Source organism: Littorina saxatilis, linkage group LG17 (genome assembly GCF_037325665.1).
Source record: "Littorina saxatilis isolate snail1 linkage group LG17, US_GU_Lsax_2.0, whole genome shotgun sequence".
Classification (NCBI taxonomy): Eukaryota; Metazoa; Mollusca; class Gastropoda; order Littorinimorpha; family Littorinidae; genus Littorina; species Littorina saxatilis.
This window is the reverse complement of record NC_090261.1, coordinates 29,556,438-29,569,035: the sequence shown is the minus strand read 5'-3', so window position 1 is coordinate 29,569,035 and position 12,598 is coordinate 29,556,438. Positions and strand designations below refer to the sequence as shown.

Here is a 12,598-nt window from a genome sequence, read left to right as displayed (position 1 = left end):
AATGCCTTTTGCTTCGCTTTGTCTTGTCCAAGAGAAAAGGGACAGATTCAAAATCAACATCATACATTAAAAAAAAAAAGAGATTCAAACAACATTCGATTACGGGGCGGGCGCCTTACCACTAGGCCAACCGTGCCGGTATTCAGCTGGTATTTCCTTGTTTTCACTACCTATTTTATTCATGTTTTTATTACTTAGTTAGTGGAAGAATTTTTTGTAATGTATGTTTGATGGTGTATGCTTTTAATTAAGCGTTGTTGACTATGAATGTAGATGTAAATGCTTGTATAACTGTGTTTTAATTTGATTTTAAATGTGTCAAGCGCAAAGAGCATAATTGTAAAGTTATGATGTTGCGCTATTATATATAAATGCTCATTTATTATGATATTATTATTATTATTATTATTATTATCTGTTTTATCTTCTGTGTATCCAATCGTATCGATGGAAGTATGCCCTGCACCTTCCGCTACATAACACTGGAGAAAAAGGGCAGGACGTCAACCGTTTCTCAAACAAAAAGCAAGTTGTTCAATAAAACCACATGTGATCTGTTACGATTATCTCGTGAATTCATGGTTATATAGCTGAACGTTTCCACTCATAGTTAAAGAGAAAAACAGGCACACATAAAACAAATCGAATAATAATAATAATAATAAAAATTAAAAAATTCTTTTATAGCGCTGTTCACCGCCAAATGGCAGTCTCATGGCGCTCATGGCGCTCATGGCGCTTTACATTAGACATAAGACATTAAAATTCAACATTTTACATATAAAAAGTTGCCTCGTAAGAAATAACATACAAGCATTTAAAAAAAAAAAAAAAAAAAAAAGATTCATAGATAACGACCACTTATAGTTATATAAGATAATCTAGAAAAATTGTTTTTAAAAAGATGAAAATACATAAGATAAGTAATAGACACATAGTTACACATAAAAGTCTGACAATAAAACAGAACTTACATAAAAGCGTACAGATCTAAAACAGAACGAAGATGTAACACAGACTCTGGGGCAACAAATTAAACAACTAACAACAGGCATACTGTATTATGATAATACATTAGGACTTTCAAACCCAATACACTTTAAAACATCGAATTCAATTCATCATACAATACAGGCATTAATACTAACAGTTAACTTTTTATAAACAACGAAATAATCACGAAAATATGTCCCACAAACAGAAGAAGAAAGAAAGAAAAGAAAAACAAATCTATTTTGGATCTCAAAGAGGGGCGGGGGGGGGGGGGGGGGGGGGTGCAGAGAGAGGGAGAGAGAGAGAAGGTAAAACAGAAGTAAAAAGAAAGAAAAGAAATAAATATCTATTTTGGATTTCAAAGAGGTTGGGTGGGGGGGGGGGGGGGGGGGGCGTACCATTTATTCACCGCTGACGTCATTCTTTCTCTCTCATTATCACTCTGGGCACTATATGACGACGAAAAAGAGTCGGTCCTAATTAGAGTAACAATTAAGTGCCTGCCTAGCTGCTGGATCCATACACATACACACGCTGAACGAACAAAATAATGGTACTCTCGCGGGATCGTAAACACTGGTACCTGTAATCTCAGGCCTCTCAGATGAAAGGACATCTCTCATGAAGGGGCACATTCTTTTGTCCCTTTGTCTATAACCGAGACCAAAATAGAGTTACCTGTCACAAAAGGCCACCTGCAATGTACGGACATTTTGGGCTGGTCCCAAGGGTGTCATGTCAACGCAGGCACCATTGTATAGCCTACCCTTGTTACTCCCCACAAGCCATAAAACATTCATCCTTGGGTGGATTTTTGCTGCGCATGTATTTGCTGAACCCCCTGCGCGAAACCGTATGCTTCACACAGTGATAGAAGTCCAGTGCAGCGGGTGTGCTGATTGCTAGACCAAATTCAGCTCTCCTATTGGGAGAGCGTGTGATAGGCTCTCGTACGAACACAGCTTTTCGCTTTAGTGTATTCCCTCTGGTTGAAAACATCTGCATTTTGTTCAGGTAAGGTGTGATTGGTTCATTTGAACAGCATGTTTTTCTTCTGTATTTCCTCTGTTTAGAAGAATCTTATTTTTGTCATCCAAAGTGTGATGGTGATGAGTCACACAAACAAAAATATTCGAGCTGTAGTTTTCTGTCTGTAAACATTTGGAGTGGAGCGGAGTGGGGCAGTGGTTAGAGCGCTTGCCTCTCACGCTGGAGGTCGTGGTTCGTCCCCCACTCGGGGACAAATACAAATACCCGATTTTTCCGAGCGCTCTCCAGTCCACCCAGCTGGAAATGGGTACCTGACCCTATTCAGGGCCGGGGAAGGCAAAGGCAGCGAGGGAGAGGAGATGGGCACCGCCCTCATAAAAAGCTGGCCCCCAGAAAAGTGGAGATCTCTAACATCTCTCTCCCCTACGACCAGATGGTTATGGGAATACCTTTACCTTTACCTTTTTAAACATCTGGAATGTGTGTCACCTGAAGTGTTACTTCAAGTGCTGGGAACTGTTCCTCCTTTTTTGGTGACAGTGTTAACAGATTCACAGAGAAGACGCGAAAATCTAGAACGGGTGTGTTGAATACTGGACAATAATGCTCATCGTGAACACAGAGAGAGAGAGAGAGAGAGAGCGAGAGAAAGAGAGACTGAGAGAGAGCGAGAGAAAGAGAGAGAGAGAGAGAGAGAGAGAGAGAGAGAGAGAGACTCAGACTCAGACTCAGACTCAGAACTTTATTACAAAAGGATAAAGGTTTTAGGCAAAGCCTATTCTTCCAACCTGTCCTTTATACAACACATAAAGACAGACGGACATAACAAATAAAAATTCAATCATATAAGATATAGAAATACATTGTATGGATTGCAATACTATGTGCAGTTGAGGAATTATATAAGGAGAACTCAAAAATTACAAAATTACATTGACATAGTTAAGCCTTTCATTTTGAGAATGAAGTTGCTCAGATTAGCTACACATCCGTTAACACTAGTACAAAATGTTCAACAAAATAACAATCGAACAAGACATTTCATTCACGAATGATGTGTGAACGTGACTGTCTCTTAAACAATTTCACTGAAGTTGCATTTCTTATCTGTTGGGGGAAGGAGTTCCAGAGAAAAGCTCCCGAGAAGGCTAGGCTCGATTTGTAGAGGTCTATGCGAGGTATAGGAGGGATGATTTTTTGGGACCCATATCTTTTTGTGGCATGTTTGAAATGTGATTGCAAATATTTAGGACAGTCGTCATTTAGAATTTTATACATGAACACAGCCTTGTTTAACGTCAACTGATCTTTCAAGGGGAGGAAATTTAGGAGCTTTAGTTTATCATCCGTGGACCTATTCAAATCATGCAGAATAAGTTTTGCAGCTCGGCGATGCAGGGAATTGAGTCTTTTTAAATGAACATCACTGCAGTTATCCCAAAGTGTCGAAGCGAAGTTTATATGAGGCATTATGTGGGCGTAGTAGAACATTTTGAGTGCTTCAGAATCGGCGTAATGCCTTAATTTTGATAACAGGTACAAATTCTTTGATACTACTTTGCAAATATTACTCAAATGAGTTTGCCATTTCAACTCTTGATCAATGGTAACACCTAATAGTCTATGTTCCCTAACTTGCTGCACTTGAGTTGAACCAACTGACAGTTGTAATAGTAAAGGACTTAACTGGTGTTTTTGTCTCGTGGTTATCACCATACTCTTTGTTTTAATCGGATGAATGATCATTGCATTAGAAACGCACCACTCAGTGATTTCATCCACACTTGTTTGAAGAGAAGAGTTGACGGATTCCAAAGATTTTTGACTGGTGTGTACAGAAGAGTCATCCGCGAAGAACTCACATCTAACTTTTTCATCGGACACATGAAGGGGTAAGTCATTTATATAAATACAGAACAAGATAGGTCCTAATACAGACCCTTGAGGGACACCACTCCTGACAAACTCGTTTGACGAAGTTTTACAGTTAATGGATACATACTGTTTCCGTTTTGAAAGATACGATTCAAAAAAGGCACAGGCGGAGTCGTCTTTTAAATAGCACTTTAGTTTTGTCAGTAGAAGTGAGTGATCTACTAGGTCAAAGGCTTTCTTAAAGTCCAGAAACAACGCTCCCGTTATTTCTGCTTTGTTTATTGCTGACAGCCAAGTCTCGCATAAAGAGCTTAAGGCGGTGTGGCAGGAATGCTTCGAGCGGAATCCAGACTGAAAAGAATGAAACAGATTCATTTGTTCCATATATGCCAGTAGGTGTTTTTGTATGTGCTTTTCTAAGGGTTTAGATAGAACAGGTAAGAGGGAAATAGGTCTAAAGTTGTTTGGGTCTGTAAGATCCTTATTTTTTGGAAGTGGTAATACCTTTGCACACTTTAAAATAGAAGGGAACACATTTTGTTGTATGCTTAGGTTATAAACATAAGTTAGGGAATCGACAATGTAGGGTAAAGCAAGTTTTAGCAACTTGACTGGAATCTTGTCTGGATCCATTGACTTCTTATTCGCCATTTGTTCTACCAGTTTTCCTACCTCGTGCACTGAGATTGGAGGAATAGAAAATGTGTCAGTTTGAGTCAACTTTTGTCCACAGAATGTTTTTAATTTTTCAAGACAATGATCCGTATCAAGGGAATCATTTTGCTTGAGACAAGATTTTAGGTTGTCTGCTAGCGAAATGAAGTGTTTGTTGAAGTCATTTGGAGATATTTGTGAATGAGAATTGGTTGATCCCTTCCTAGATTTATCAAGAATTTCATTCACTGCTCGCCAGATTGTAGCTGTATCCTTTTTTTCCAGAAATTAGTTTATTAAAATATTCTGCCTTTGCTTGTCTCACTGTGTCCAACACTTTATTTTTTTGTAGTTTATATTCTGTTTTCATGTTGCGCTCTTTGAAATGATCACGCATCGCCATAGCCTCGATAATGTCTGAGGTTAACCAAGGGGGGAGCTGGGGATGTTTCACTCTATGCTGACGTAGTGGTGCGTGTTTATCAATTATAGAGCACAAAATATCTTGAAAAATCTTGCAGGCGCTCTCTGCGTCACTACAATTGAATACGCTATAAAATGGGGCTTGGTTCAGGTCAAAGAAGAAGGCAGATTCAACAAAATACTTGAAACTTCTGTATTCGATTGTTGTGTGGCCTTTATGACGTGATTTTGGCAATATAAGCGAAATCGAGCAAAACACAGAATGATGGTCACTAAAACTGGAATGCACTACTTGCGCATTTGCAACGATATTCTTATTATCAGTATAAATATGATCAATCAGGGTTGATGAAGTATTTGTTTCTCTTGTAGGAGTTTTTACCAGCTGATGAAGACCAAACAGAGCTGTGGTTGAGCACCATGTTGTTTGAGGCCTGAGTAGGTTAATGTTAAAATCGCCAAGCAATACAACATTCTCGTCACGAGCCTTCACTCTGTCCATCATGGAAACAAAATCATCAATCCACCTTGACGTTTCAGCAGGGTTACGATACACATAGCCAATAAGCAAGGGAGAGGATTTGTCATGCTTCAGTTCTAACCACATACATTCAACATTTTCATCTTCAAGATCAGTTCTACGTTTGACAATCCCAGCAATGGACTGATGAACATAAAGAGCGATGCCTGTTTGGCCTACTCGTGCATTGTCCCGTCGCGAGAGAGAGAGAGAGAGAGAGAGAGAGAGAGAGGGGAGAGAGAGAGAGAGAGACAGACAGACAGAGACAGAGAGAGACAGACAGAGACAGAGAGAGAGAGAGAGAGAGAGAGAGAGAGAGAGAGAGAGAGAGAGAGAGAGAGAGAGAGAGAGAGTCAGAGAGTCAGAGAGACATAGAGAGACAGAGAGCTATTATAATGGTGAGTTCGCACGAACAGAGCTAGAGAGAATACTACATGGGTTGCTGTGTCGTACCAGATTTACACGAGTTGTTTTTTTAAATATTGAACTGCGAGCGAAAGCGAGCTGTTCACTATTTGAAAAAGCAACGAGTGAGGGAGAGATAATGCGTGTGCGTGTGCGTGTGTGCGTAAGTGCGTTCGTGCCCCTGCGCGCGTGTCTGTGTATGACGTATGCGGAGAACATAATATTAAAAGTCAAGCCCGACATTGCAGTGCTTGTAGCCTTGTGCTACTCAGCATCATTGCCCGGGGATTTCCATTGTCAATAATTACTTTCTGACCTAAATCACCAGTCAGCCACTCCAGAATAGCTATTTCGCACGGCGAACTTTAATAACACATCGATTTATAAGCTCATTCTATTATCAATCATCCCCAGAACCCGAGAGTAACGTTAGAAGGATCAGAGATCAAAAACACCTTCCGTTCTACTCTAATTGTCAACAACACCCTCGTAAAATTCGGGGTTGTAGCAATTTTGTTTGGCGCGGTAATTATTCATTGGTTTTGATGTTTGCGGTGGCTGACATATTGACGGCTGAACGCTTCTTTATTAGTTTTGTGAGTGTATTCACTGCAATCGAGTCAACGTGCATAAATTATACTACACTCAGCGTCACGTTTTGTCTTCAAGCAATGGACTTATTCACTCCGGTGAGAAGGGCCATGCAATCAAGCAACAATCGTAACTTTTTTTTTATTCATTCACTTACCTTTCAGCAATATTGATTGTTTTCGTGTCTTGCAAACAGGTCGGTACACAACCATAAATGCCCATGGCCATATGGCTGGTTTATTTTCTTTTGGACGGGCGCAGTGGCGTGGTGGTAAGACGTCGGCCTCCTAATCGGGAGGTCGTGAGTTCGAATCCCGGTCGCTGCCGCCTGGTGGGTTCAGAGTGGAGATTTTTCCGATCTCCCAGGTCAACTTATGTGCAGACCTGCTAGTGACTTAACCCCCTTCGTGTGTACACGCAAGCACAAGACCAAGTGCGCACGGAAAAGATCCTGTAATCCATGTCAGAGTTCGGTGGGTTATAGAAACACGAAAATACCCAGCATACCTCCCCCGAAATCGGCGTATACTGCCTGAATGGCGGGGTAAAAACGGTCATACACGTACAACTCCACTTGTGCTTAAAACATGAGTGAACGTGGGGGTCTAAGCCCATGAACGAAGAAGAAGAAGAAGAAGAAGATTTTCTTTTGTGCGGTTTAAAAGAATTTTCTCCGTGAAATCGACCGAGAATTCCAGGATTGCACCGAAAAGGAAACTAATTAGGAGCGACATTTATTTCCAAGATCAGAGCTTTCTTTCAGTAGAACACACACCAAAAGGCAACATAACCTTGCTGTTTTTGTACACAGCCTGGGAATTCTTCGCTGAATTTATTTTGGAACTGATGTATACCTAAAGTATGTACATCTGCAACATTGTCTATGCTGCGTTTACACTATGTTCCCGGCGGCCACGGCAGCCCCGTTTAAGGACACCGTGGACAAAACGGGATGCACGTGAGACAACGTGGGGGGACGGAATGGCCAAACGTGACAGGCCGTGATTGCCGTGGATGCCGTGCCAGATTTTTAAACTGTCAAAAAATGTGCCACGGCAGTCACGGTGCGGATTAGAAACCTAGTAGGCCGTAGTGAAACGGAGTAAACGCAACAAAACGTGACAGTACGCAATAGGCCTTAAAGCTGTGGTGTATTTATGACTTTCCGGGGCTACGAGGTTGAAAAATAGAGACAAAATCATGTATAGATTTCTGGACAGCAAACACTACCCGAAACCCTACCTATACGGCGTGTATGACCTTGAGAGCTTCAGTCAACGCTTGAATTTTGCAGTGGTAACATCCGGTTTGCTGTCGCAGAGCTGAGCATATTTGTCAAGAAGGATCGAGCAGAAAAAATAAACGACTTGGCAGGGATTCGAACTCAAGGCCAAATTGATAATTTTATATCATTCAACGCTTGAATTACCATTCATGCGTTGCAAAAACGTAAAAATTGACATTAAAATTTGCCTTTATTTGCAAACATATTTTACGGAATCGCAGTACATGTTTACACCGTCATGCTACACGACATTCGCGCCATGCAAATAGCTGCGATATCTCTATTTACAACATGCAAGAAAATGACAAGAACAGTAAGTGAATCTCTCCAAAGCTCTGTGCAGTTGAAACCAGACATCTAAGAAATAGTTATACATGTATTCACTTCTGAACAATGGGCGGATAGAAATATAAATCATGCTGCTTCAAGAATAACATAACATGAATTCATATTAATGTTTTTCCTTCTTTTTCTCAATTGGCGCAGTAGCCTAGTGGTTAGGTCATGAGACACGAAGTCTCGAGGTCGAGAGTTCGAATCTTCGCCGGGGCGTTTATTTTTTCCCCTTGATCTCTCTTGAAGATAAAATATGATCAGTCTTGAGAGAGCAAACCGGATGTTATCCCTGCAAAATTCAAGCGTTGACTGAATCTCTCAAGGTCATACACGCCGTATAGGTGGGGTTTCGGGAAGCGTTTGCTGTACAGAATTCTGTACATGTAAGTTTCTATTTGTGTCCCCAGAATAAGTTTCTATTTGGGACATGAAGTGGTTATGCGCTAAGATTTTGATTGTATCCCTATTTTTCAACCTCGTAGCCCCGGAAAGTCATAAATAGACCACAGCTTTAACAAAACTTGGAGGCGGTCCGTAGTGGGTCCGGGAAGCATGTGTATTCTCCGGCATCTCACGGTCCTTTAAAGTTTAAAATTAGACCTCTGTTTGCGTAATGTTGATTTTTAAAGGCTGTGTGTGTGTGTGTGGTCATCGTGGGCTTTAGGAGATGTACTGGGCATGTTTCTGAAAGTGTCTTTCAAATACAACAATAACAACAACGACGACAACGACGACAACCACCACCACCACCACCACAACAACAACAACAACAACAACAACAACAACAACAATAATAATAACAACAACAACACATTGAATCAGCTTTCTCGGGCAATTTTACATGGACCGACCAACCGACCGGTCGATCGAACGAACGAACGACCAACAGCCAGCCAGCCAGCCAGACAGACACCTCACGTTTGTTTGTGAGCATGTGGTTATGCTGCAGGTACAAAATCACTTGGTCGTTAACGCGACGCTCGCAGTAAGTCTGTGAAATATTGCACCTTTCAAAAACACGTTCAGATTACACGTGGAGCTTCAAGGGCTTGCCAGATCGACCGTCAGTTGCCAAATGATTTACGAGAAATGTTAATGGCACACTCCTTCTCATGAGTTTAAAAGTTTAACTCACTATATCAGGCCCTTCAATCAGAGGTGGGCTTATGATATGCTGGGTGATCTTAGAATAACCCCTTTTAGCGGATGAGCGTATGATACGAAGAGCGGGGCACGAGGTGAGTGTCTGCAGAAAAAATGTAATAACTCCTAAAATACTAATTATCCTGCAACCATATTACAGTTGTCAAAACTCGAAATGTAGCGCTACTTATTCACGTTGCTCTTTTTACAAAAAAATGCGTATCTATTGAATAACTATCCAAAACACAAGGCAGGTCGCTGATTTGTGGTCGGGTGCTCTTATGAAATACCCCCCTGTGCGCTTATGATAGCTTGATTTTTCGGATCGGATGCGCTTATGACTGGTTTTTCGCTGCGCTGCTTAGTTCCCACTTTCTTGCTACCTTGTTGCTACTAAAACGTATACACATTATTTTATTTAGCCCAGAGATACTACAGATCTCTGTTTAGCCCTTTGCCGCGACAAGGTTTGCCGATACCGGCACTTGTCTCGACAGTGACGTCATTCATAGATGACGCCAATCATAAATGACGTTTGTCAAGGGAACTTATGCTTTCAAGTGTTGCTGCTTCCAGTGACAGGAAGGTATAGAGATATAGAGAATACTACATGGCTTGCTGTGTCGTACCAGATTTACACGAGTTGTTTTTTTTAAATATTGAACTGCGAGCGAAAGCGAGCTGTTCACTATTTGAAAAAGCAACGAGTGTAAATCTGGTACGACACAGCAAGCCATGTAGTATTCTGTTTATCCTACATACTGTACTTATGTGTATTTTACTGAAAATGTCCTGCATTCGAGGCAGCTAAATTGAAGACGCTTGTTTTGGAACCTCGATCTCTTCTAAAGCCTCGTGCAATCTATTACGTCAAAGCAAAGAAACGTCACTCTGAAAGTGTGGCGTGACGTGTTAGTTCTAAAGATTCATCGAGGGTAATTAGCGAGCGCAATTTGTGTTTCTATAATGACGTTTGTCTCGGTGACTTTGGCATCATACGCAGTGAAAAAACAGGTCCCTGCCAGACTTGCTTGACATGACCTCATTTACATGATATACACACGTGTGGTTTGAACGATTATTATCTCACGGGTGTCTCTCTCACGTATGTAGGATAAAATATAGTTCTCTGCTTCACCAAATGTACGACCAATAGTGAGATGTTTTGTGTCTTTTTATACTTCCTACTAATACTGCCGACAAACTAGCCAGAATTGCCCTATTGCGCCTAGACAAAAAAAGGGTTAGACAAAAATGCAGCCTCAATGACATCTCTCAATTATTTCACGCTCATTATCCTAGCAACACACACCACTTTCATTACCAGCTATTGTGTTTTCAGCGTAGCAATAGGGCCCGATATTTAGACGAGACAAGTATAATGCCGACGAGTCGAAGACGAGTCGCATTATACTTGGTCGAGTCTAAATATCGGACCCTATTGCTACGATGAAAACACAATGGCGTTTATATAGCTATTCTGACATTATATTCTGTGTTAAAATCATGTTTTTGTCAGCAACAAGTGCCAGAATGGTCCATGTCGCTGATTGCAGACGACGGTTCCCTTTCCGCATGAAGCCACGGAAATAACCGAACATTGAAAAACCCACGGACATGTATTACGGAGAAAACTCGAGATAACCGGATGTTTAGCATTACGTCAATATGCTAGGAATCATATGACGTCATGACGTATCATGCTTGCCTACGTATATTGTATGTTCGAAAGTCTGACTTCAGTTGGGAATTCGCGTGGTGAAGACTGCGGTAAATCTGTAGATGATAAGAGAACAAGAATTGTCTCAAAAGAAACGACTAAATGTTTCAGACCGGTAACTTCATTTCAACATTGCACTATACAATGGACGTTCTATGTGACAGGAGAGTTTGCTGATTTTGTGTTAAACATTGGAGAGATCGTCTGCTAGAATCAGAGATAGGTCGCTTCAGATTGCAGCTTCTGGAAAATTGCAAGGTTTGTTGTCTGTTAAAGAACTGGATTTTACTCGTAATGTATGTCATGTACAGTAAGCAACAACAAAAACACACACAAAGCAAATGGCATCGTCTGTCGACTAGTCACAGAAACAAACCTGGCGAGGTATGCGTGTACTTTATACACGTGGAAGAAACCGGAACCATGCGTCTTTGTTATCGACAATATGCTTTTGGATATTGAGTAAAATGGCCGACTTCCGCCGCATTATGCTTTGATGATCGGAAGAGACCATCCAATCACAGACCCCGAATTCCCCCACGTGTTCATCAGAATAGCTATATAAAGGAATGTTGATTTGAAAACAAAAACACTAATAGGGTTTGAGATGCGTTCTGTTTGTAGATGGAGTATTCTGGGATCATGGACGGCAGTGGTATTGACCTGGACATATCTCAGGAGATTCAAGTGGAAACTACCCAGGCTGACCCAGGACCACCCCCAGCCAGCAGCACGCCTGCGAAGCCTGCGAAGAAGGACAGGGGGAAGACTCACCTGTGTACCGCTTGTGGAAACACCTACAAGCACTTGCCATATCTCAGGCGACATATCAGGGCTACTCACGAAGAGGGTTTCCAGTGTTTCATCTGTAAAAAGGCGCTGGTTAGTCAAGTCGCGCTGGAGTCTCACTTGAACGGCCATGAAAAGAAGAAGCCATTCAGCTGTGCTGCCTGTAAGAAGACTTACCAGAGCAGGACCAGTCTTGCACAGCACTCCTGCAGCAGCAAACCACAGAGCTTTCCGTGCGATGAATGCCCCAAAGTGTGCCCATCGAAGAAGGCTTTAACTCAGCACAGGCTGAAGCATGCACCAATGCCAGAGTTTCGGTGCCAGTTTTGTGGCGTGGAGTTCAAGTTCAGACAGGGAAGAGATCGTCATGTCAAAAGCAGATGCAGGGTTGCCCAGGAAACAAAAACATCTAAGGATTCTTATCCACCTTTGATGTTGCAACTGCTTTAAAGTTACTGTTCAGAACTTTGTGAAAAGGAAACAAACACTTGTTTGTTAGAGTTTAATTTTACTCCTTTTGGTTTTATGAAGACGCAAGATTAGTTTCATATTATTGATTTTAATAAAAGCATAGAAAACTGCAAAATATTAATTTCAATCTCTCTCTCTTTCTCTCTCATAAGTTTACTTTCTATACTTTCTAATATTAATTAACTGTAATTAAATTGTATGTACAGTCATTGAAGCCTTGTCTGGTCATAATATGTCCCGGTTATCATGAACTTTGTGAAAAGGAAATAAACACTTGTTTGTTAGAGTTTTAATTTTACTCCTTTTGGTTTTATGAAGACGCAAGATTAGTTTCATATCATTGGTTTTAATAAAAGCATAGAAAACTGCAAAATATTAATTTCAATCTCTCTCTCTCTCTCTC

At 41.1% G+C, this 12,598-nt stretch overlaps 1 protein-coding gene across 1 annotated transcript; it reads left to right on the top strand.

Annotated features, from left to right (window-relative positions):
* The first annotated feature begins 11,577 nt into the window (after window positions 1-11,577).
* LOC138953250 (gastrula zinc finger protein XlCGF7.1-like) lies at window positions 11,578-12,174 on the top strand. Its single transcript, XM_070325050.1, has one exon. The coding sequence runs from the start codon at window positions 11,578-11,580 to the stop codon at window positions 12,172-12,174; it is 597 nt and encodes a 198-aa protein (XP_070181151.1).
* Window positions 12,175-12,598: the final 424 nt, after the last annotated feature.